The 24,910-nt window shown below is 52.0% G+C and overlaps 1 protein-coding gene across 1 annotated transcript in view; it reads right to left on the bottom strand.

Annotated features, from left to right (window-relative positions):
* Positions 1-24,910, bottom strand: part of psen1 (presenilin 1) — a 54,895-nt gene that overhangs the window by 15,674 nt on the left and 14,311 nt on the right. Inside the window, exons 3-8 of the mRNA XM_030087226.1 lie at positions 21,498-21,817; positions 21,072-21,213; positions 19,892-19,959; positions 19,594-19,814; positions 5,792-5,890; positions 1,849-1,941 (exon numbers count right to left, since the gene is read on the bottom strand). Of these exons, the coding sequence (XP_029943086.1) occupies positions 1,849-1,941; positions 5,792-5,890; positions 19,594-19,814; positions 19,892-19,959; positions 21,072-21,213; positions 21,498-21,817 (943 nt within the window). The remainder of the gene's footprint in view (positions 1-1,848; positions 1,942-5,791; positions 5,891-19,593; positions 19,815-19,891; positions 19,960-21,071; positions 21,214-21,497; positions 21,818-24,910) is intronic.

Raw genomic sequence — 24,910 nt, 5'->3', positions numbered from 1 at the left:
GACTGAACAACCCGTCCATCCGGCCACAGCCGAACGAAGACCAGATCGCTGCTGGTTCTGTTTCCACCGGGATAAAAGAAACACGTTAAGGCAAAAACACGACAGGACTTGAATGTGAACAGTTGTTCTGGAACACGTATCGGCTTCCAGCGTCCGCCTTGCTTCCTTCAGACCGATGCGGCACGCGGCGGCAGCGCCCCGGAGCGCTGGGAAAATAGGATCCTTGCTGAAAGTTTCCGGACCGCCGAGCGGGCTCCGTAGCGGCGCCGAAGCGGACCGCGGCGTGACGGTCCGGGCACGGTACTGGAAACCGGCTCTGCAAAAGAACCCGGTCTCCATTCTCATCCCTACATGCTACACACTGCTGCTGCAGAACACAGCTGGTGGAGCTGGGATCCAGGTGTGAAATTACAGCAGAGCATCAGGAGAGGGCCACTCCAGCCCCCCAGAGGGCATCACAACCCCCAACACACACACACACACACCAGAAGGGGGGTCGATCCCCCATTGGGCTGCTTTACCAAGACTGGGATCCAGATGTCCCACATTTAAGGTCAACATGTACCATATTGGCCCGAATATAAGACCATGTTTTTTTCCAGAAACTGCATCCTCAAAAGTGGGGTGGTGTTATAATCGCAGACTTACGGTAGATGGTCAATACACATCCGCGCCGCTAGATGGAGCCAAAGTATCCTGATCAGAGAGCGAGTGGAGCGATGAAATGAGATCAGATGATCTGATGAAAAATGGCGGATCATCTGGAACAAAGGGGGCTGAACGCTGGACAACTGAGCAACAACAGAGGAGAAGTTATGATACCAACTTTAAACTGATGGTGATCAACGCAGCAGAGTCATCAAACTACTGCCAAGCCGCCAGGAGGTCTGGTGGAGCAGAGCCTCGTTCTGACTGGAGAGCACAGAAAAAAACACTCCAGATGCTAACGCTATGAGAAAAGCTTTCCGTGGTCCTGAGAGACGCTTCAGAGAGACTGATAGAAGGGAGAGAGAATACGTCTCTGAAAGACGGACAGACGGAATGTCCACCACCAGAGCCTGATTCAGCTGAAGGACCTGGACAGTTATTTACATCATTGATGCAGTTTGGACCCCTTGAGGTTCTTATTTGTTGCTTATTGTTTTGAGAAAGAGAATATATTTTTACTCAATACTGTAGTAATATTTTTTCATTTTATATCTCGTGAAATGTTATCTCAGTTGTGAGTTTTTGAGTTTTATACTAATTGTATAATAAAAAGTAGTTTATGAGTGACCTTACTGTCTAAAGCATTTTTTTTTTTTTTTTTTCACAAAATGATCTTTGAAACATAGGGTGGGTGTTATAATCGGAGTCGTCTTGTATTCGGGCCATACGGTAATTCACTTCCAATGTGGAGCAGTGGAGAAGTGGTAAGGCCCTCACCTCACGGTGAGAACGTGTTGGGTTCAAGCCCGGGTAGGGACTTTGTGTGGGGTTTGCATGTTGTTCCTCAGCATGTGTGGGCTTCTTACCACAGTGGTGTGGTGTGTGTGTGTGTGTGTGTGTGTGTGTGTGTGGTGTGTGTGTGTGGGTCCTGCGTCTCTCCACTCACGTTCCTCGTCGTCGTCTTCCGGGGGAGGCCGGGCGGACGGCATCTGCTGGACCTCCCTGCGGCTGTCCTGGGTGGACTGGAGCGGTCCCAGCTGGTGCTGCTGCTGAGTGACCCAGCCGGGGCTGAAGCCGCCGTCGTCCTGGGACGGACTGGAGGGGTCTGGAGACGCTGCTGCTGCATGCAGGTGAGACCAGACAGGCTCAGTTCAGAAGACCGTGAACGAGGGTTTGTTCGTTCGGATTCACTCAAGTCACCTTCTAGCGTCTCCGGCTGGGGCGGAGCCGCTTCTGCGGAGTTCCTCTGCTGCCGGTCGCTGTCGGCCATGTTGACGAGCCACACCATCGTAGCTGAGAAAAGAACCATAACGTCAACCTTCAAGAAGGAAGAGGGTCTATTTAGGACTCCCTGTCTCTGGAACTCCTCCCCAGGAGGTTCCTCCTGAAGAGGAGCTGAGCCTCCCAGCTCCTCCCCCTGGTGACGTAGCTCCCTCCCCCTGGTGACGTAGCTCCTCCCCTGGTGACGTAGCTCCTCCCCTGGTGATGTAGCTCCTCCCCCGGTGGTGTAGCTCCTCCCCTGGTGACGTAGCTCCTCCCCCTGGTGACGTAGCTCCTCCCCCTGGTGACGTAGCTCCTCCCCGGTGATGTAGCTCCTCCCCTGGTGACGTAGCTCCTCCCCCTGGTGACGTAGCTCCTCCCCCTGCTGACATAGCTCCTCCCCCTGCTGACGTAGCTCCTCCCCTGCTGACGTAGCTCCTCCCCCCTGCTGACGTAGCTCCTCCCCCTGCTGACGTAGCTCCTCCCCGGTGGTGTAGCTCCTCCCCCGGTGGTGTAGCTCCTCCCCTGGTGATGTAGCTCCTCCCCCTGGTGACGTAGCTCCTCCCCCTGGTGATGTAGCTCCTCCCCTGGTGACGTAGCTCCTCCCCCTGGTGACGTAGCTCCTCCCCCTGCTGACGTAGCTCCTCCCCCTGCTGATGTAGCTCCTCCCCGGTTGGTGTAGCTCCTCCCCCTGCTGACATAGCTCCTCCCCCTGCTGACATAGCTCCTCCCCCTGCTGACGTAGCTCCTCCCCTGTCTCCCAGGGAGCCCAGCCCCCCTGCGGAGTGCAGACTGCCCGGTGACCCGAGAGCTTCTCCTCTCAGCTCAGCTCTTCCTTCAGCACCACTGCTCCGCCCGGCAGCCTCATCTCCACCCGTCCTCCACTCCTGAACACGAACTCCTCCACTCGGGCCAGGGTCTCTCCACCAACCCAGAGGGGGCAGACCACCTTCTTCTGGTCCAGGACCACGGCCTCGGATTTGGACGTGCTGATCCTCATCCCATCGGCTGCAAACCACCCCAGTGCATGATGGTCCAGGTTCCATGGAGCCAACAGGACAACATCATCTGCAAAATGCAGAGATGAAATCCTGTGGCGATCAAACCAGACCCCCTCCAGCTCCTGGTCCCTGAACCAACCCCCTCCAGCTCCTGGTCCCTGACCAGACCCCCTCCAGCTCCTGGTCCCTGAACCAGACCCCCTCCAGCTCCTGACTGTGCCTCAAAATTCTGTCCATAAAGATTCTGAGCAGAACCAGTACCAAGTTCAGCCCTGCTGGAGCCCAACATGCACCGGGAACAGGTCCGATTTACTGCTGACAATGTGGACCAGAGTCCTACTTCGGTCCTACAGAGGACCAGGCGGCCCTGAACAAGGGGCCCTGGACTCTGTACTCCCGACCCCCCCAACAAGACACCACGAGGAACGCGGTTCGGAAACGTCTTCTTCAAGTCCACAAAACACCAGTGCACTGGTCTGGCGAACTCCCACGAGCCCTGGGGCCCCTATGGAGGGTCTAGAGCTAGGTCCAGGGGTTCCAGAGCAGGACGAAAACCACATTGATCCTCGAAAAGAAGTCCCGAAGCTCTGTGAAGAGTCCAGGACTAGGGCTGTACAGGTCCCGAAAGACGCAGAAAGCAAGACCTTAAAGGGGAACGGTCGTTTTTACAATCTGGACCTTATTTCACATTCGTCACAACAACATTTACTCACCCGTTTGACTTTCGTGTGATTTGCAGTTGGTTCGGAGATAATTAGCTCCTCCCATATCCATATAACGGCAGCGGGCGGGGCGCCGACGTGCAGCCGTTACAGACGCTCTTTTCTCTTATGTTTGTTGTGGGGTGGTAGATACATGTAAATTTATTAAGTCAGCATCACTTAGCGCTACTGGGAAGTCTGTAAACCGACTAGATTGAGCAACTCTCCGGGAACTCTGAAGCGATGATGTCATCACCCTGCGCCGTGGCGCACATTCATTCTGTTTGTTTACATGGAAGCAGCGTCTCTGCTCTGCAGTCAAACCACGGCATCTCCATCGGCTTTTTTAGGCAGTCAGAGTTTATTTTCAGCTGGTTGTAACTTTGGTACAATGGTTCCAGTGTGCATATATCCTGGCTGTGAAAGTAAAATGACCAGCTGGACGTCACTGAGCTCACAGGCTCCCACTGCGTGACGGGATTTATTGAAGCTGTGGCTAATAGCGCTCAACACGGACCCCAGCATCAAAGTTCCAACTTTACCACGTTTGGATTATCGGGTGTGTAGTGCCCACTTCACATCGGAGGACTTCTTCCCAGTTCAGGAAAGAAATGAAGGCCAGAAGATCCAGAGAATGAACCTCAAAAAGAATGCCATTCCAGCGGCCGCAGGAGGAGGACAGGTCGAGGTAACGTGATGCTAATAATATTCATTTTTTTCTTTACTAACGTCTAGAGGCTGGATGTTTACTGTTTAGTTCATTTGAGCAACAACAAAGGATGATACAAGTATATCTGTCAATGACAAGAGTTGTACATAAACAGTAAAATATTCTGTACACTGTTGCTCAAAAGGAGTAGGAACAAGTTTATAAAACTCTAGCCAACTCCAGACATTAGTAAAGGAAAAAATTAATATTATTAGCATCACGTTACCTCGACCTGTCCTCCTCCTGCGGCCGCTGGATGGCATTCTTTTGAGGTTCTCTGGATCTTCTGGCCTTCATTTCTTTCCTGAACTGGGAAGAAGTGCTCAGATGTGAAGTGGGCACTACACACCCGATAATCCAAATGTGGTAAAGTTTGAACTTTGATGCTGGGGTCCGTGTTGAGCGCTATTAGCCACAGCTTCAATAAATCCCGGTCACGCAGTGGGAGCCTGTGAGCTCAGTGACGTCCAGCTGGTCATTTCACTTTCACAGCAGGATATATGCACACTGGAACCATTGTACCAAAGTTACAACCAGCTGAAAATAAACTCTGACTGCCTAAAAAAGCCGATGGAGATGCCGTGGTCTGACTGCAGAGCAGAGACGCTGCTTCCATGTAAACAAACAGAATGAATGTGCGCCACGGCGCAGGGTGATGACATCATCGCTTCAGAGCTCCCGGAGAGTTGCTCAATCTAGTCGGTTTACAGACTTCCCAATAGCGCTAAGTGATGCTGACTTAATAAATTTACATGTATCTACCACCCCACAACAAACATAAGAGAAAAGAGCGTCTGTAACGGCTGCACGTCGGTGCCCCGCCCACTGCCTTATATGGATATGGGAGGAGCTAATTATCTCCGAACCAACTGCAAATCACACGAAAGTCAAACGGGTGAGTAAATGTTGTTGTGACGAATGTGAAATAAGGTCCAGATTGTAAAAACGACTGTTCCGCTTTAACAAAGAGACGGCCGGACATCGAGAGGCCCCCAAATCTGGATCACAAAACTGAATGGAACACTCCTCTCCAGGTGAAGAAGAGGTGAACTCTGGGAAGGTTTTCACCATGGGGGTGATGGACGGTGCTGCAGACTCAGAACTGCTGGCCCTGAGTCCGGGTCCACAACCTCCTCCACTCCCCTGCAGAGAATCCTTCAGGAAGGTCTCGTGGAGGACCTGGTCCTTTGATGGCACCGTTCCTTTTCTCCACCACCACGAACTCGTGTCGCAGTGCAGCCTGAGCCAGACCAGACCTGGCTGAGGAGGCGGTCGGTCCCCCTTTCAAAGCAACACATCATTAAAGAAGCATAATGCTGTTTCCTGGAACCATGCTGGCGAATCGTGAGCGTTCTTCATCCCAGCAGACGGACCGATAGATCCTCTGTGTGCTACCATCCTGTCCTACCTGCAGCCTGGAGCTGCAGAGACCACCACGGTTCTGTGTAGGACCAACAAAGTCCAGTCCTTACATGAGTAGATGAGAGCTGGGAAGATGGGCTCGTTCCTCTCCTGAGCCGTTTCCACCAGGATCCTCAGAGGCCCTTTGGGACAGAGCACCGCCAGCAGGTCTGGAAGGAGAACAGAAAGCAGAGCGGACATCCGTGGTGAGAGGCTGGAGGTTTCAGTGGACCTCCTCAGACTGGACGGAACCGAGAACCACAAGACACTGCAAGGACGGCATTTATGACCCCTTAAAGGACCAAGAAGGAAACTAAAGCACAGAACCTTCCTGATCTATGAACATGGTGCAAAACTAGACTTCAAACCATAGACTGCAAATTAAGAAGTGGACGGACCATGTGGCTGAAAACACGAGGCCGACCCGAAGTGTCAAAAACTTGCAATATCACAGTGTCCACCAGGGGGGGCTCCAAAAAGGCTGTGACTCCTTAGACTCCCATTCAAAATGAAACAATAAAACTGAGCGGCTGAGTTTCTGTAGCTCACAGTTGTTTTTTTCACTGCATTTCACCGTCCGGAAGAGAGACCAGGTGGTCCATCTGAAAATATATAATACTGACTTTTTGACAGAGCGTTTAAGTTTTCATAATGAGGGGGCGTGGCTACTTGATTGACAGATCCTTCTAGCAGCTTTCAGCAGGTTTACATTAAGGAGTCTGACATTAAGATCAAGTTCTCCTCTAATTGTTATTTTCCACAGTGACTCAGTTTGACTAGTTTTAGTTAGTTGTTGGTTCATTGTAACCAGGACTAGTTCCTGGATTAACTACTCAAAAGGACGCTCAAAGGATTCTGTTATCCAGTTTTTTTCTGTAATTTCTGCCTTTATGTATAGTTTAACAGTAAATATGTGTTGTGTTCACCGTAACAAATCATTTTTCCTGAGGTGTTGTGTTTTGAACATGAAGTCTGCTTCGTTTGGATCAGGCTGTAGTTCCAGCTGTTAATGCAGCCTCAGGCTCGGGGCTTCAGCGTCACGGCTCGGTTCAGGATCCACCGGCTGGAGGGGCGGAGACAAACCCAGATGGAGGGGGGCTCCGCCGCTGGCCGTGCCTGGCGCCGCCGCCGGCTAGCGGGTAGCTAGCAGGTAGCTAGCGGGGACAAAACACCACCAGCAGCCGAGGAGAAAGTGCTGCTACCCAGGAGAAAACAGAGCGAGCGGCCGGGGGGGGGGGGGGGAGCACCATGGGGCTGACTGGGGGGGGGGGGAAAGCACCATGGGGGGGGGGGGGGGGGGAGCACCATGGGGCTGACTGGGGGGGGGGAGGGGGGGGGGCTGTTTGGGACAGAGCGCCGCTGTTGGCGCGGAGCGGCGGCCCGGCGGCGCTTCCCTCCACGAACCCTCCAGCCTGTGAATCCCGGAGGAGAGAGAGTATATTTCTGTCCCATTCAGAGGCTAAACTGTGACTTGGTTACTCTGCCTTGTGGCTGCTTGTGTGCCCTGTGACAGCGTAGGTGAAAGGTCACCATAGCTAAACCTTGATCTCTTGTGGTAACGTAAGAACCACGGCCCTGAGGGACATCAGGGCTGCACCAGCCAGAATAAGGAGCTGACGCCCGGTCAGGAGCCCAGGAGGCAGTTCAACTCCAGGTCAGGCTTCCAGGTGTACCCATGTGTCAGTCTATTGCACCGGTCACATGCTCAGATGAGCTGGACTGGTGGAAAAGGCCCCAGGCCAGCAGGAAGAGTGTTGTAACTGTCTGCAGGACCGCAAAGCTTAAGCATGATTGCTAAATTCTGAAGAAGAGAAGTGTCATGTGGTCACCCTTAATTATGCGAAAACCAAGTATCAGGTTGGCCCTCTCCCTTCGATCGGGGCCATTCAGCCTGGGGTTAGGACTGAGATCGGTTCTCGCCGGGCTGATGGACCGAGACGTCTCGTATTTTTATTTTATTGTTAGTATAGACCTTCTTCGCTGTCTGATCATCTTCTTCAATCAAATAAAAGAACCTGTGCTGAGACTTCAAGCTTCCTTTTTTCATTTTGAATTTAGTCTCAACAAGAGCCAGGATCCTGCGGCACGGCGCGGCGGCGGACGTTCCCGGAGTTGCTTGGGATTCTGGTCAAATGCATAAACACGGTAAACGTTATTATTGACAAGAAAATGATCAGAAACACCATGGAAGCAGTTCACAGCAGAACGCCACAGTGCTGGGCTGTCAGCCCCGCCCCTTGTCGCTCTCCGGCCCCGCCCCCTCACTGTCTTTTTCATCTCTGGCTCCAAATTTCCAACATGTCCGCCTCCGAGGAGCCTCGTTTGATGGTAACGGAAAGAAACGGGTGACGTCACGACTGGTACCACTTTAAAACGCAAAGCGTCTCACGTGAGGAGAACTCGGGAGGACAGAACGGTTCTGGAGAACCGTGGGGCACCGAGACACTGACTGACAGAGTGCAGCATGTTCAGAACCGTACAACCCGGGAACCATGTCAGACCAGCCCTGGTTCCTCCCGACAGGGGGTCCAGCAAGTCTCGACCAAAGACAGGAGGGAACAGGCCCCAGTACGGACCCATGCACGTTCCCCCAGAACAATCCCTGAGGAGGTCCAGCCCGGCCCACTTCCTGAGGTGGTGCAGTCTGGTCCACTTCCTGAGGTGGTCCAGTCCGGCCCGGTCCATTTCCTGAGGTGGTGCAGTCTGGTCCACTTCCTGAGGTGGTCTGGCCTGGTCCACTTCCTGAGGTGGTCTGGCCTGGTCCACTTCCTGAGGTGGTCTGGCCCGGTCCACTTCCTGAGGTGGTGCAGTCTGGTCCACTTCCTGAGGTGGTCTGGCCTGGTCCACTTCCTGAGGTGGTCTGGCCTGGTCCACTTCCTGAGGTGGTCTGGCCTGGTCCACTTCCTGAGGTGGTCTGGCCCGGTCCACTTCCTGAGGTGGTGCAGTCTGGTCCACTTCCTGAGGTGGTCTGGCCTGGTCCACTTCCTGAGGTGGTCTGGCCTGGTCCACTTCCTGAGGTGGTCTGGCCTGGTCCACTTCCTGAGGTGGTCCGGCCCGGTCCATTTCCTGAGGTGGTGCAGTCTGGTCCACTTCCTGAGGTGGTGCAGTCTGGTCCACTTCCTGAGGTGGTCCGGCCCGGTCCACTTCCTGAGGTGGTCTGGCCTGGTCCACTTCCTGAGGTGGTCTGGCCTGGTCCACTTCCTGAGGTGGTCCGGCCCGGTCCATTTCCTGAGGTGGTGCAGTCTGGTCCACTTCCTGAGGTGGTGCAGTCTGGTCCACTTCCTGAGGTGGTCTGGCCTGGTCCACTTCCTGAGGTGGTCTGGCCTAGTCCACTTCCTGAGGTGGTCCGGCCCAGTCCACTTCCTGAGGTGGTGCAGTCTGGTCCACTTCCTGAGGTGGTCTGGCCTGGTCCATTTCCTGAGGTGGACCGGCTTGGTCCACTTCCTGAGGTGGTGCAGTCTGGTCCACTTCCTGAGGTGGTCTGGCCTGGTCCATTTCCTGAGGTGGTCTGGCCTGGTCCACTTCCTGAGGTGGTGCAGTCTGGTCCACTTCCTGAGGTGGTGCAGTCCGGTCCACTTCCTGAGGTGGTGCAGTCTGGTCCACTTCCTGAGGTGGTCCGGCCCGGTCCATTTCCTGAGGTGGTCCGGCCCGGTCCATTTCCTGAGGTGGTGCAGTCTGGTCCACTTCCTGAGGTGGTCTGGCCTGGTCCATTTCCTGAGGTGGACCGGCTTGGTCCACTTCCTGAGGTGGTGCAGTCTGGTCCACTTCCTGAGGTGGTCTGGCCTGGTCCATTTCCTGAGGTGGTCTGGCCTGGTCCACTTCCTGAGGTGGTGCAGTCTGGTCCACTTCCTGAGGTGGTGCAGTCTGGTCCACTTCCTGAGGTGGTGCAGTCTGGTCCACTTCCTGAGGTGGTCTGGCCTGGTCCACTTCCTGAGGTGGTGCAGTCCGGTCCACTTCCTGAGGTGGTGCAGTCTGGTCCACTTCCTGAGGTGGTGCAGTCTGGTCCACTTCCTGAGGTGGTCCGGCCGGTCCATTTCCTGAGGTGGTCCGGCCCGGTCCACTTCCTGAGGTGGTCCGGTCCGGCCCGGTCCACTTCCTGCATCCGAACTGGAGCTGGTCTGGGATCAGTCAGCAGCTCCTCATTGGGTCCAGCAGCCGCCACAGCCCGAGCGTCCAGCAGGGACACGTGAGGGACGCCTGGCTGAGGGCCGGCCTCTGATTGGCTCCTGCTCCGTCTCACCCGCCACGTGGGAACATTCGCTCCTGATGTGACGTTTTAACGTCCCAGTAGAAAAACCCCGTCTGAGCCTCGGTCCAGGCAGGAGCGAGAAACACCGTTTGTTTATTTTTCCATGAAATGGAGGCGGAGATGATTTTCTCTAAAGGAGAGACGGCGAGTCCCGAGGCTCGCCCTCACTTCTTTATTTTCTATCTATTTATTTATTTGATGGGGACACCTGCAGACAGACGCAGTGACAGAACAACGTTTGCAGCTGATGTGGATCCACAGCTCCCGTCCCCAGTTGGGCTTTTCTACACAAAATAACACCAATCCTAGAATCAATTCACCCTCAGACAGGCAGATCTAAAAGATGCTTAAAAACTCACAATTACACACACACACACACACACACACACACACACACACACACACACTCCACACACAAGCCTACTATACACAACATAGAAAAGCCTGAAAGCGCTCACACTCACGTTCTCCTTCACTCACAGTGCTATTTACTGATGAGGACACTCTTGATCACTTTTAAGCCAAGACTTAAGCCTGGAGGTGAAAACTTGAAACTCAGATATGGTCTTCAGCTCGGTCGGTAAAGAATTCCACAACTTTACACTTTTAAAAGAGAAAGCGGATTGTCCAGATGAAGTATTGCAGCGTGGGACCCGACCGTTGTGATTTAGAGACGCTCTGGCGTCCCTCTGGCTGTTTTGTCTCTGAATAAATGAACTCAGTGGCTCAGGTGCTGGATTGTTCATACATTTAAATATTAGCTTGAGAAAACACAAATTTGCAAAGCTTTCAAAGCTTAACAATTTATACTTCTCAAGGACATTGCAGTGATGGGTACGGATTGGCTTTTTGTCCGTGATTTTTACAGTTTGATTGTATAATGAACCTCTGCGTTCAGTGGCTGAGGGAGTGTCCTGGCCCAGGCTGTCATGCAGGATGATATGTGTGAGAATATCATAGCTTGCATGTACAGGAGGGCGGCCTGGTTTGGGATGGAAGATCTAATTAATTTAAAACAATTTAAATTGCTTTGAACTGTTTTTGAGACTTTCTCAATGTGTTTATCAAATTTAAGTTGGGGGTCTGGGACCAATCCAAGATATTTAAATTCTGTTACAGTGGTAATCTTCTTATTTTCTAAGTTTATTTGGAAATGTTGTTCTATGTTTTGTTTTCTGATAGAAAAACACGTTGAGACCGTCTTTGTTAAGTTCAGCACCAACTGATTTTGAGTGAGCCACTGACTCCCCTCGGCCACACATGCAGACACGATGTCCGCTGCCTGCTCTGGGGCCTTGGCGGCTGCATAAAAAACTGCATCATCCGCATATAGTTGGCAGTTAGCTGCAGCGCAGGTTTTAGGCAGGTCATTTACGAATAGACTAAACAGTAAAGGCTGGTCCATGCTTCACATGTCCGCGTTTCCGCGTCCGCTTTGGAAAGTCCACCGATGCGGACGCGCTTCCTCCCATGCTACATTTGAGCTCAGCTGTGAGCGTCTCATGCCGGCGCGGTGATCCACGCAGCCTCGACAAGCTTTTCCGGCTCTACAGAGTGTTAATCTGCTTCTTTATTACGGATTATTTAGAGAAAATTAAGCACATACACTGTCAGTATTAAAGTTTATTTAGCCTTTTTTTTCTGTTTCTGCATCGCGGGGCGGCGCCGGAGCGATTAGTTACTTTTTCACTTCTGTCTGCAGACCTTCTCCTCCTCCAGACAGTCTCTCTCTCTTTCCACCAGTTTTTCACTCTGTCGGTGTCTTTAAGTGGAGCCATCAGGCTGGAGCTCCGTCTACTTTCACTTTTACGTCATGTTTTGTTTGCTCTGGCGCTCTGGCGCAGGCGCACACTTCCGCGACCTGCGCGCAACGCGGTCTCAAATTCTGGCTGCAGCGCGGACGTCCGTGGACCGGTCCGCGGGCCCCAGCGGACAGGAATTCATGACGATTTTTACGTCACGCGGACATGTGAAGCAGCCTTAAGGGTCCCAGTATAGAGCCCTGTGGAATGCCCCTCTGACTTTTTAGGAATGAGGACTTATCCTTGCCTGCTTTAACACACTGTTCTCTGTCCTGAAGGTACGATGAAGCAGCCCATTGCCTCAGTGCAGATGTTAAAAGATGGCATTTTTGATAAAAGCAGACTATGACTGACTGTTTCAAAAGCTTTTTTGAGATCTAAAAACACAGTTCCTACCACCTGGCCGCTATCAAGAGACTTTTTCAAGTTTTCAACTAAACAGCAGTTTGCTATTTCGGTAGAGTAACCGGGTCTAAAACCACACTGCTGTGGGTGGAGGAGCTGATTGGCTTTCAAATGGTCAATCAGTTGTGCAGCTACTGCTTTCTCAATCACTTTAGAAAAGACTGGCAGAATTGATATGGGCCGGTAATTGCACATGGCTTCTTTGGTCCCTGCTTTAAATATTGGTATGACGGCTGCTTTTTTCCAGTCTGAGGGAAACTTAGAAGTTCTTATAGAAAGATTGACCAGATAAGTCAATGGTTTAACCAGGACATCACTATATTTTTTTAAGAAAGCTACTATTGATATTATAGATGTCATTTGTTTTTGAAGTTCCTAATTTTGAGATTAATTGAGCAACCTGTGCCTCATTAACTTGTTTTATATAAAAATTATCTACAGATGATGTGTGTGAGGTCATTTTTATGCTCAGGGGTCATAAAATCTTTTGCCAAATCTTCTACTGACCATATAAAATAAGAATTTAATTTCTTTGCCATTGTGGCACTTTTGTTAGTAGTTTTGCCATCAATAGTAAGCTCCTTAATTCCTTTTTGTTTAGACGTTTTATTTGTTATATTATTTAAATATTTCCAAAGTGAGCTATTATGTCCCTTAGCATTTCCAATAAGTTGTGTATAATAAGAGGCTTTTGCTTTCAGTAATTCCTGCGCGACTTTATTTCTTAGACTTTTATATGTTAAAAGATCAGTGTTAAGTTTTGAGGCTAGTGATTTTTTTAGAGCCATATCTCTCATCTTCATCAGTTTTTTAATCTCATTTGTTAGCCATGGAAGGGTACTTTCATTTTGTTTGCATTTTATTTGCTTTGTAAATTTTCCTATAAGACTAATGATTGCTGCAGTCATTGAATTACAGCAGTCATCTACGTCCTCCATAGTCATTATATGCTCCCAATTTAGACTCTTTAGCTCTCTTTCAAATTGTAAGGTTTTAGATTTGGGGATGGTAAGCTTTATATTATTATTGTTATCAGATTTACCAAAGTATTTTAGTCTCTTCTTTGTCAGTTTTCTGTCAAAGTCATGTTGTGGTCCGAGAGACCTGTGATTAAATGATATGTCTTTGTAAGGCGTTCAGGTCTGTTAGCAAAAGCCATGTCAATGAGTGTTTTAGACTGTTTTGTAATCCTCAGGACCTTTAATTAATTGATTGTAATTAAATGTAGTCATTAAAGTTTGCAGCTTTTGCTTACAGCCTTTGTCCAGCCAGTTGATGTTAAAATCACCAGAACATTTCGTCTCTCTATACACTTCAAGCTGTTTAACTACGTGACGAAGTTCATCATAAAAGGACACATTGTGAGATGGGGGATTATAAAGAACAGCAATAGTAAAATTCATGGAAGAGGACAAAGTAACATTCAGAGCAAGGCATTCGAGGGTGGTGTTCAGACTGACTAACTGGCATTTGAATTTGTCTTTAATATAGATTAACACTCCTCCCCCCTTTCCAGAGCTTCTGTCCTTCCTGAAGCACTGGTGTCCTGAAATGTTGATCATACGAGGGTGTACCCAAAAAAAACCGGAATTTGATTATAACTTTTTATTTATGACATTTCAAAATAAAACACCACCGTCGCCTTCAAAATAATCCCCATCTGCATTCATGCAGCGCTCCAGCCGTGTCTCCCACTTCACCAATGCGTCGTCAGACCCGCGCGTAAAAGTGCCATTTTTGCCGGCTGCGATTTTTCTGTCACCTCCTCCACATCTGCAAACCGCTGTCCCTTCAGCTCTTTCTTCAACTTGGGGAACAAGAAAAAGTCACTCGAGGCTACATCTGGCGAATCAGGCGGATGGGAGAGGAGATTCATCTCATTCTTCACCAGAAACTGCGTGACGCGCAGCGCCGTGTCCGCTGGCGCACTGTCGTGGTGGATCAACCGGGCTCCACTCCGCCACTCCGCGGGCCGCTTCCTCCTCACGGAGCCATCTGAGGACTTCCATGTAGTAGTCCTGGTTTACAGTCTGACCTGGAGGGACAAACTTGCTGTGGACGATACCCTGGACAGCGGAAAAGCAGCTCAGCATTGTTTTTACGGCTGAGCGCACCTGACGCGCGGACATCTGGCCCTTTTTAAACCACCCGAACCACTCATGGACCTGATTCTTCCCCAGAGCATCATCCTTGTAGGCTTGCTGCAACAAGGTGAGTGTTTCTGCTGCTGTTTTTTTCCCAGCAGAAAGCAGAATTTAATGTTTACGCGCTGCTCTGTCTTCCCCGTCAATGTCGCCATTTTGGAAAAAATCGCAGACTGCCTCTGCACTCTGTTGCTATAAATAGCTCCTGACAGGCGTCAGTGTAACTCTCGGAGCTCAAATTTCTCACAGATGTGCATGAGGCTTACCTGCAGCACATCTGACGGCCAGAAGTCGGAACTCATTATTATTATTGTTTTCTGACCAAATTCCGGTTTTTTTTGGGTACCCCCTCGTATTTGTCGGTATGCTATCGTGCAGCCAGGATTCCGTTAGGCAAAGATAATCCAAATTGGAGTCCTGCAGGAGTGCGCAGATCTGGTCTCTTTTGGAGATAAGACCACGGATGTTTAATTGTCCTAGTATTCCTTTTGGCTTGCTGGCAGGTTCCCAGAGCACCCTGGCGTGGTTAACAGTTTGAAAGAAGAGATAATCCTTTTGCTTTTGCGCAGCGCGACACGAACGCGTTTTACCGTTTCCTCTGTTTGCACCCCTCGCCGACACAGCGCCCAAGTCCCTCAACGTAACTCCGCAGTCAGAAGCCATGGTTGTTACCGGCATAGTCTCTGCGTGTCGCTGTGTCAGAGGGGATGTCTCACCGGTCGAGTAGCAGTCCGAAGTATACAAGCCGTTAGATCCAACAGCGGTGCGCTCCTCGGCGTAACGCCGCCGCTCCAGCGGGTCCCGGCTCAGAGCCGACAGCTGACCGGGCCTGTGCCCTGCTCTGCGGGGTACCGGAGTCCCGGCGTCACCGTCCACACCAGGCCTCACCTGCTCCACAGCGCTGGCTGGCTGCTCACCCACAGTGGGTCCAGGATTAAGGTGTACGTCCCCAGCCAGACGGAGGAGCACCAGCAGATCCTTGCGCTCGACCCTGCTGAGCTGGCGCTTTATTGGCACTGCTCCCTCTGCTCTTAGACCAGGAAGACGACCAGCTGGAACAGAGTGCTGTGTCCATATCCAAACATGTAGAGCTTAGTTTGTTCACCTTGTATTAAGTCAGTCAAGGTATCTTTACATGGTGAAAAGTTGTAACTCCAGGCATAAAGCAACAATAAGAAAACTTGTAAAATACAGAGGGCTTGAGTGGAGCCCGACAAACCACTCCTGCCCTCAGCAGCCATCTTGACCGACCGCAGCCGAGCTGAGCGTGCTGTGGCAGAATGAGTGGAGTCTGTTTCCATTTTATCATTCTGATTTGTATTGGGCGTCTCCTCCCTGGATTCATGCTGGACTGTCAGTGTATTCCTGTTTTGCGTCATTATACTTATGTGGTACATCCAGGCTTGTGTGACGTGGCGTAGGGCTGGGCGATGTGGCAAAAAAAAATGATCACGATTTTTTTTTCCATATCATTCAATCTCGATTATAATCACGATATGTTATATTGTTTTTAAACCAGTTTTAAAGCATCTGCACTGAAAACTAGAACTATAGAATAGTTTAACATTTTATTAACAAACCAAGCAAATAGCAATGAAAATTAAAGGTGCATTAAGGAGTTTGCACGTTTTATGTGAAGCAGTGCCCCCTGCAGGCCTTGGGCGTAATGCAGCTTAGTGAAAAACTCGTCCCTGTGGCTCGCGTGCACGGAAGAGAGGAACTCCTTCCTCGCTCGTTTAGCAGCGCTCAGTAAGATGTCAGTGTCTCTCCCTGGTGGAGTCTGTGTGGAGCTGCAGTGCTAGAAGCCAGTCTGTTCTGACTTCCTGGAAGATCCTGCTCAGCTGTTGCTCACTAAGCATCTGGCGGAGTAATGGCGGACAAAACGAAACTTAACGAGCCGGAGCGCGCATTACGTCATTCCTTTCAAATTCTCCCCAAAAACTGTGGAGCTGGACCGGCACTGTGACTTTCAAGTGACAGTTTAGCCTGTTAGAGGTTCTGGTGATGAATCTGTCAGGGCTCATTGGACACAGCATTAAAAATGTGCAACATATTAATGGTGGAAAATAAGTATTTTTAAGGTTGGAAAACTCCTTAATGCACCTTTAAATAATACAAACATAGAAAAATATAAGAACAATCTCACTTGACAATGCAGTAAATGGAAAAAAAAATCTAGCACCAAGATGATAAAATCTTGCGATGCAGCGTTTTTTCAGTAAAAGAGAAGAACTGAACCATCGTTAGTTAAAGTGTGACACTTTCCAGCCCTGAGGATTTTTGTTGCTATAAAAGATTAAAAACTAAAGAAACCTCCTGGGGATAATGAAGGTGCTTTAGAATGGAAACATTATTTTCAAGTTATGATACTAAAGATGCTGCTGCCATCATTAATGCTTGCATCAAGTGTACAAAATTTAAATAATCTAGATTGGACAGATTACACTTAAAATGTAACGGCACAAAACTACAATAATATAAAAAAAACAGACAAAATTAATCATTTCTCTCCTCTCAGAATGTTGCTCGTACGGTGCAGTGGCCTGAAAAGACGACGCTGGCTGCGTTTACATGCAGTCAATGTTCATGTTAAGATCAATATTCTGGTTTCTGAAACATTTGGAGTAACTCCAGGAGATCCTCAGTCAGACCGCGGCCACAGACCACGCCATGACTGCATTTACACTTCATGCCACTAGGTGTGCTGTTTGCATGTTCAACCTTATTTTACACGGACACCACAGAAGAAGAACGGCGCTGCAGCCGCTGCAGGCTCTCTGCATGTTGTTACAAGAAGAGTGTTAGGGCAAGATGTGGTGACATGTTCAACGATGCACCGTTTTTTCAGAAAGAGAGAAGAACTGAACCATCGTTCGTTAAACTGGATCACCAGTAGTTCCTGGACTGAAAAGACCAGATTCCTTGCAGATCGGTGAGCTAGCAGCAGTGAGCTAGCAGCGGTGAGCTAGCAGCGGCGAGCTAGCAGCGGCGAGCTAGCAGCGGTGAGCTAGCAGCGGCGAGCTAGCAGCAGTGAGCTAGCAGCGGTGAGCTAGCAGCGGCGAGCTAGCAGCAGTGAGCTAGCAGCGGCGAGCTAGCAGCGGCGAGCTAGCAGCAGTGAGCTAGCAGCGGCGAGCTAGCAGCGGCGAGGTAGCAGCGGTGAGCTAGCAGCAGCGAGCTAGCAGCAGCGAGCTAGCAGCGGTGTGCTAGCAGCAGCGAGCTAGCAGCAGCGAGCTAGCAGCGGCGAGCTAGCAGCGGCGAGCTAGCAGCGGCGAGCTAGCAGCGGTGTGCTAGCAGCGGTGAACTAGCAGCGGCGAGCTAGCAGCGGTGTGCTAGCAGCAGCGAGCTAGCAGCAGCGAGCTAGCAGCGGCGAGCTAGCAGCGGCGAGCTAGCAGCGGTGTGCTAGCAGCAGCGAGCTAGCAGCAGCGAGCTAGCAGCGGTGAGCTAGCAGCGGCGAGCTAGCAGCGGCGAGCTAGCAGCGGTGTGCTAGCAGCAGCGAGCTAGCAGCAGCGAGCTAGCAGCGGCGAGCTAGCAGCGGCGAGCTAGCAGCGGTGTGCTAGCAGCAGCGAGCTAGCAGCGGCGAGCTAGCAGCGGTGTGCTAGCAGCGGTGTGCTAGCAGCGGTGAGCTAGCAGCGGCGAGCTAGCAGCGGTGAGCTAGCAGCGGCGAGCTAGCAGCGGTGTGCTAGCAGCAGCGAGCTAGCAGCGGCGAGCTAGCAGCGGCGAGCTAGCAGCGGCGAGCTAGCAGCGGTGTGCTAGCAGCAGCGAGCTAGCAGCGGCGAGCTAGCAGCGGTGTGCTAGCAGCGGTGTGCTAGCAGCGGTGAGCTAGCAGCGGCGAGCTAGCAGCGGTGAGCTAGCAGCGGCGAGCTAGCAGCGGCGAGCTAGCAGCGGTGCGGGTGGAGCAGCCTTTCCTGTCAGCAGCAGCCTCATCTTCAGAGGAAGACGCCGAGGCAGGGCTGACTTCCTCGGCTTCGCTGCCCTCGGCTCCACTCAGCTCATCCTGTTTACTTCTCAGACAGCTTACAGGCGGAAGCTGAGCAGGAAAAAGTCGACTGTGATTGGCTGTGTCACGCACATTTCTGCCACGTCTGATCGAGTAAACGTGCTCACAGCTGATCACCGTGATCGACGGGAAATTAATCGCGATCACTAATCACGATCATGTAATCGCCCAGGCCTAACGTGGCGGATCTACTTTGTGGTCAGACGGCGATGTTGACCGGTGACGCCGAGCTGTTTTCTACCTGGCCGGACAAGCTGTGTTTTTCATGAATGAATGCTGTGAAGAAACGGTGGAGGAGACACTGTCATGGAGTCAACACACCCTGTGCGGCGGGAGCGGTGCAGCGAGGTGTGCTACTGCGATGCAGCCGGACACAGAAGATCCAGTATGGCAGCGCGTCACAGAGACTGAATCAGCATCACGTTGTGTTTCGGCTCCCATAAAGCCCGTTTACTCGACGAGCAGCTGACGGAACCCTACCCATCAGTTCTGGAACAGGCCAATAGGACTCGCTCTCTACTCCTGTCAGCTGGAGACGGGCGCTCCGCCTCCGCCGCCGCCTCCGCCGCCGCCGCCGGGCTGCTGCTGTCCTGATGAGAGGAGATTACCGGAATTTCCAGACTGTAAAGCGCGCCTGATGGTAGGTCCACCGGCTGAAGACAAAACGAGTGTGTAGATAGACCAGCCGCACCGGACCAAGAAGCCGCAGGTGTCTCCATGTTTGATAACCATATGTAAGGGATTGTGGGAAAAGCCCCGGTGATGTGTTATAACGATGGAGGACGTCTGCGATTCTGCCCAATGCGCCATGTCGGTAATTTGTAGGAAAATTTTGATGTTAGCGACCATAACTGGCCGAACACAGACGTGCTGCCATCACACCAGTCTGCACCCTGACTGAGGGGTGAGTCGGACTCTTCTTTAATCCCGCATCGTGAAAAATCACACACTGTGTAGTGTCTCGGAGTGTAGAAATGGTTTTGCCGATTTAATCAATAAGTAATCCAAGTGGTCTTCCCAGGTAGAAGATTTCCTTCGATGAGCATCTTAACTCTGAACCACAAATGTTCGGCAGCACAGAGAAGCAGAAAGAAGCTTCCTCTGAGCCGTGGCAGAGCAGCACGCCGTTCGCGGCAAAACGGAGGACAAAGGGTGGAATCATGTCTGCAGAATGAAAACTGTAAGACGACTATATTTTTAACAGAATTTCTCCTGAAAGTCATCTTTTAGAAATGGACTCGTCCCAGACGGCCGACAGAAACGCTGCGGGGCTTACCGTAGACCGAGATGACGGCCAGGATGAGCCAGGCGGTCCACTCCGGCAGGTACTTGATGAAAACCAGGGCCATGAGGGCGCTGATCATGATGAGGTAGGCCTGCTGGAGCCGCAGGGGGCCTTTCCAGTGGATGCACATCATGCCCACCACCCCAAAGTTCCAGATGACCACAGACAGGGTGAAGTAGTCCATGGCCACGTTGTAGGTCTTGAAAACCTCCCTGCCAGACACCAGGAGGGAGAACATGAAGCGCCGGAGGCAGACGGCGTCGGGCTGGACGACGGTGAGGAAGCTTACTTGAGGTAGATGTAGGAGAAGAAAAAGAGGAGGAGGAGGGAGGAGAGGAAGAGCCAGCCCTGGATCACCTGGGAAGTTACACAACAGGGTACAACATCAACACAAACACACAACAGTCCAGAGGCTCAGTGGAAACGTCAGACCAATAGTGGACTGGAAACCAGGAGGGGTGGCAGGGCCTGCAGTAACAGGCCCCCCACCGGGCTGCAGGCCCCCCACCAGGCTGCAGGCCCCCCACCAGACTCCAGCGGCCCCCCCACCAGACTCCAGCGGCCCCCCGAACAGACTCCAGCAGGTTTCCAAATTCAAACCCTGTGCTCTTTTCTGATAACTGCAGAGCAACACCCTCATATTTACCAGGTCTGAGTGAAACCAGCCGCAGCTTTAACAAGTGGCACAGCACACGGCGCCGGGGTTAACAAGCAGCACGCGGTGCCGGGTTTAACAAGCGGCACGCGGCGCCGGGGTTAACAAGCGGCACGCGGCGCCGGGTTTAACAAGCGGCACGCGGCGCCGGGTTTAACAAGCGGCACGCGGCGCCGGGTTTAACAAGCGGCACGCGGTGCCGGGTTTAAAAAGCGGCACGCGGTGCCGGGTTTAACAAGGGACACGCGATGCCGGGTTTAACAAGCAGCACGCGGTGCCGGGGTTAACAAGCAGCACGCGGTGCCGGGTTTAACAAGCAGCACGCGGTGCCGGGTTTAACAAGCGGCACGCGGCGCCGGGTTTAACAAGCGGCACGCGGCGCCGGGTTTAACAAGCGGCACGCGGCGCCGGGTTTAACAAGCGGCACGCGGCGCCGGGTTTAACAAGCGGCACGCGGTGCCGGGTTTAAAAAGCGGCACGCGGTGCCGGGTTTAACAAGGGACACGCGATGCCGGGTTTAACAAGCAGCACGCGGTGCCGGGTTTAACAAGCAGCACGCGGTGCCGGGTTTAACAAGCGGCACGCGGTGCCGGGGTTAACAAGGGACACGCGGTGCCGGGTTTAAAAAGCGGCACGCGGTGCCGGGTTTAACAAGCGGCGCGCGGTGCAAGCGGCACGCGGTGCCGGGGTTAACAAGCGGCACGCGGTGCCGGGGTTAACAAGCGGCACGCGGTGCCGGGGTTAACAAGCGGCACGCGGTGCCGGGTGTCAAACAGGAGCATGTCCAGTCCAGGCGGCCTGTGCAGCGCGGTACCTTGTAGCAGCGGTACTTGTACAGGAGCACGAGCACCAGCGTCATGACGATGATCACGGTGATCATGATGGTGGCGTTGAGGATGGAGTTGAGGGCTCGCTGCGCCACGGTGTCGGTGTCTTCGGGGAACGGTGTGTAGATCCTGGACAGGCACAACATCAAGAAAAAACAACTTCATGTTCACACTGAAGCGTGTCAGCCCTGCTGCCGTCCGCCCTGCATGCAGCCCCTCAGGCAGCGTCTCCAGCGACCTGGACCCAGGATGCTGCCGCTGGAGCTCCATCCATTCACCAGACGGTTCCACCTCACACAACTTCAGTCCTGACAACCGACAGCTGCACAGCTCCCCCTGCTGGCAGCCTCTTAGCATTACATCCACATCCTGCCTTGAGTATCAGAGGTCCCGGCGAGGGTCCGCACACTCACAGTCTCTGTCCGTCGTTCTGGGTGTAGAAGCTGACGGATTTTATGGTTGCCACGACGACCACCATGCAGAGCGTCACAGGGACGAAGAGCATGATGACGTGTTTTGCTCCATACTTCAAGGTCAGCTCCTCATCCTCATCCTCCTCAGCCTCCACAGCCAGTGGAGGGCGGGCTGTGGGGGGCTGGCCGTTCTGCTCCGGACTGCTGCCGTTTCTGCCCCCCCCCGCTCTTCCTTCCTCGACTCCTGAGCCGCCCCTGGACCGCGCTCTGGTCCCGCCAGCCTCCTGTGGTTCTGGGGCTGTAATGGCCTCTGGTTGGTCCTGTTGGTGTGAGACAACAACCACATTTATTTGTGAGAACAGTTGTACAATCATTATATAGCGTTCATAAATAAACTCCAAAAACCAATATTAAAGAAATAATTCTTCAATAACAATAATACTTTCTATGCACATTCACTAGAAAAAATAAAATTAATAAAAGAAAGAGCTCAGACGATCCCTCCATCCAGAGGAACGTTCAGTAGCAGGTGGAGCTTCTTAGCGGCCGATATAAAGATCTGAAAAGTGGGGTCTCCTATGCTGCATCAGCTTTAGGTTCAGTCTTCATTAGTTGCTCTTCTTTTGCAATTTGCTTTCTTTCAGTCCATTCTCTGGACAAACGTTTCCATGTGAGGTTGAGAAATTCATTGCTTGCCATTAAAAGCACAAGCAGGAAACCAAAACAACAACAACAACAACAAAAACCAAATTGGCACACTATGAAATACTGGACTAAAACATGTTTGTACAGGCTTGGAAAGTAGTGAATCCAAAACCCAGAGAGAATAACACCCTGGAATCCAGGATGAAGTACAGCAGAAACAGAACCCGTCCCACACCTCCCTGAAGAGACCACTGCACTCTGGCAGCACAAGCATTTCACTGCTGTCCATTTACGCTAAAGGACTTCACACACTGTCGTCCATCCATCTCCTTCCAACCCGCTCATCGCTGCAGGGGTCTAGAGCTCATCCCAGCTCCACCTGGGGAGGGTGGAGGACACCTGGACAGTTTGCACTTTCTCTTTTGATGGACTTCTGGCAGAAACTGCGAGGAGACAGTTTGGAATACAGTTCACGACTGCAGCTACAGCACAGGCAAATATGCAGAAGTGAGAAAAACTGCAAGATATCCTGATTCCGAGTTCTGGAAATAAAGACAGTGGTGAGAGAGTGATTTCACTGACAGCTACATAGAGCCCGGAACCAGGTAGACCAGAGACCACAGCTGCAGCCCGGAACCAGGTAGACCAGAGACCACAGCTGCAGCCCGGAACCAGGTAGACCAGAGACCACAGCTGCAGCCCGGAACCAGGTAGACCAGAGACCACAGCTGCAGCCCGGAACCAGGTAGACCAGAGACCACAGCTGCAGCCCGGAACCAGGTAGACCAGAGACCACAGCTGCAGCCCGGAACCAGGTAGACCAGAGACCACTGCTGCAGCCCGGAACCAGGTAGACCAGAGACCACAGCTGCAGCCCGGAACCAGGTAGACCAGAGACCACAGCTGCAGCCCGGAACCAGGTAGACCAGAGACCACAGCTGCAGCCCGGAACCAGGTAGACCAGAGACCACAGCTGCAGCCCGGAACCAGGTAGACCAGAGACCACAGCTGCAGCCCGGAACCAGGTAGACCAGAGACCACAGCTGCAGCCCGGAACCAGGTAGACTAGAGACCACAGCTGCAGCCCGGAACCAGGTAGACCAGAGACCACAGCAGCAGAAGGACCCGGGCGGAGACAGACTTCCGGTTTATGGGCAGGGGGAGAGACATCTGCTCCATCAGGGCAGCTTCCTGAAGAACACTGGAGTAGACCTCCTGCTGCTTCCTCAGAACACTGCTGTAGACCTCCTGCTGCTTCCTCAGAACACTGGTGTAGACCTCCTGCTGCTTCCTCAGAACACTGCTGTAGACCACTGCTGTAGACCTCCTGCTGCTTCCTCAGAACACTGCTGTAGACCACTGGTGTAGACCTCCTGCTGCTTCCTCAGAACACTGCTGTAGAACACTGGTGTAGACCTCCTGCTGCTTCCTCAGAACACTGGTGTAGACCTCCTGCTGCTTCCTCAGAACACTGCTGTAGACCACTGGTGTAGACCTCCTGCTGCTTCCTCAGAACACTGCTGTAGACCACTGGTGTAGACCTCCTGCTGCTTCCTCAGAACACTGCTGTAGACCACTGGTGTAGACCTCCTGCTGCTTCCTCAGAACACTGCTGTAGACCACTGGTGTAGACCTCCTGCTGTTTCCTCAGAACACTGCTGTAGACCACTGGTGTAGACCTCCTGCTGCTTCCTCAGAACACTGCTGTAGAACACTGGTGTAGACCTCCTGCTGCTTCCTCAGAACACTGGTGTAGACCTCCTGCTGCTTCCTCAGAACACTGCTGTAGACCACTGGTGTAGACCTCCTGCTGCTTCCTCAGAACACTGGTGTAGACCTCCTGCTGCTTCCTCAGAACACTGCTGTAGACCACTGCTGTAGACCTCCTGCTGCTTCCTCAGAACACTGCTGTAGAACACTGGTGTAGACCTCCTGCTGCTTCCTCAGAACACTGGTGTAGACCACTGCTGTAGACCTCCTGCTGCTTCCTCAGAACACTGCTGTAGAACACTGGTGTAGACCTCCTGCTGCTTCCTCAGAACACTGGTGTAGACCACTGGTGTAGACCTCCTGCTGCTTCCTCAGAACACTGCTGTAGACCACTGGTGTAGACCTCCTGCTGCTTCCTCAGAACACTGGTGTAGACCACTGGTGTAGACCTCCTGCTCCGGGTTCTCAGGCTCGCAGAGACTTTCCACTGCATGCATCACAGGGCACTGGCAGACTGAGGCTTATTCATGGCCCTACTGTCAGGGTTAAATATTCCAGACAGGAGAAATCAGTCAGTGGAAGCATGAAGCAATGATGATAACTGCATTTTCCCAACACTACGTGTCATACGTCTGCGCTCGTCTTGGTCCTGCGGTTATGCAGGTTCCAGGGTGACAATAAGTCCAGTTGTTTGGACGTCGTGTTGAAATCACAGCACATAGAATTCCTAATATTTCAGAATATAAAAGTGCTCCATAGAGCTAGGGGGCGCTGGAGTAGCTGATGGTTGCCCGTAGGGGACTTTGGCAGGCCGGGACAGAATCATACGTCTCTTTGAACCATTTTTTCCCTTTACTTTGTTGAATGTTGTGGCAGTGCACTCAGACATGAGACATTTTATTTTGGACGTATTAATCAAAGGATTCCTTTTGGACTACTTTACTGAAGCTGCTACCTCTGATTGCACTGTGTTTATTCCTTGTGTTCAAAAGATTGGGTAATACAACAGTTTGTTTTTTTATGACCACAATATCTTTATATATATATAACAAGTGTTT

This window comes from Salarias fasciatus, unplaced genomic scaffold (assembly GCF_902148845.1).
Source record: "Salarias fasciatus unplaced genomic scaffold, fSalaFa1.1, whole genome shotgun sequence".
NCBI lineage: Eukaryota > Metazoa > Chordata > Actinopteri > Blenniiformes > Blenniidae > Salarias > Salarias fasciatus.
The sequence above is the reverse complement of the archived record's forward strand: the minus strand, read 5'-3'. Positions and strand labels throughout refer to the sequence as shown.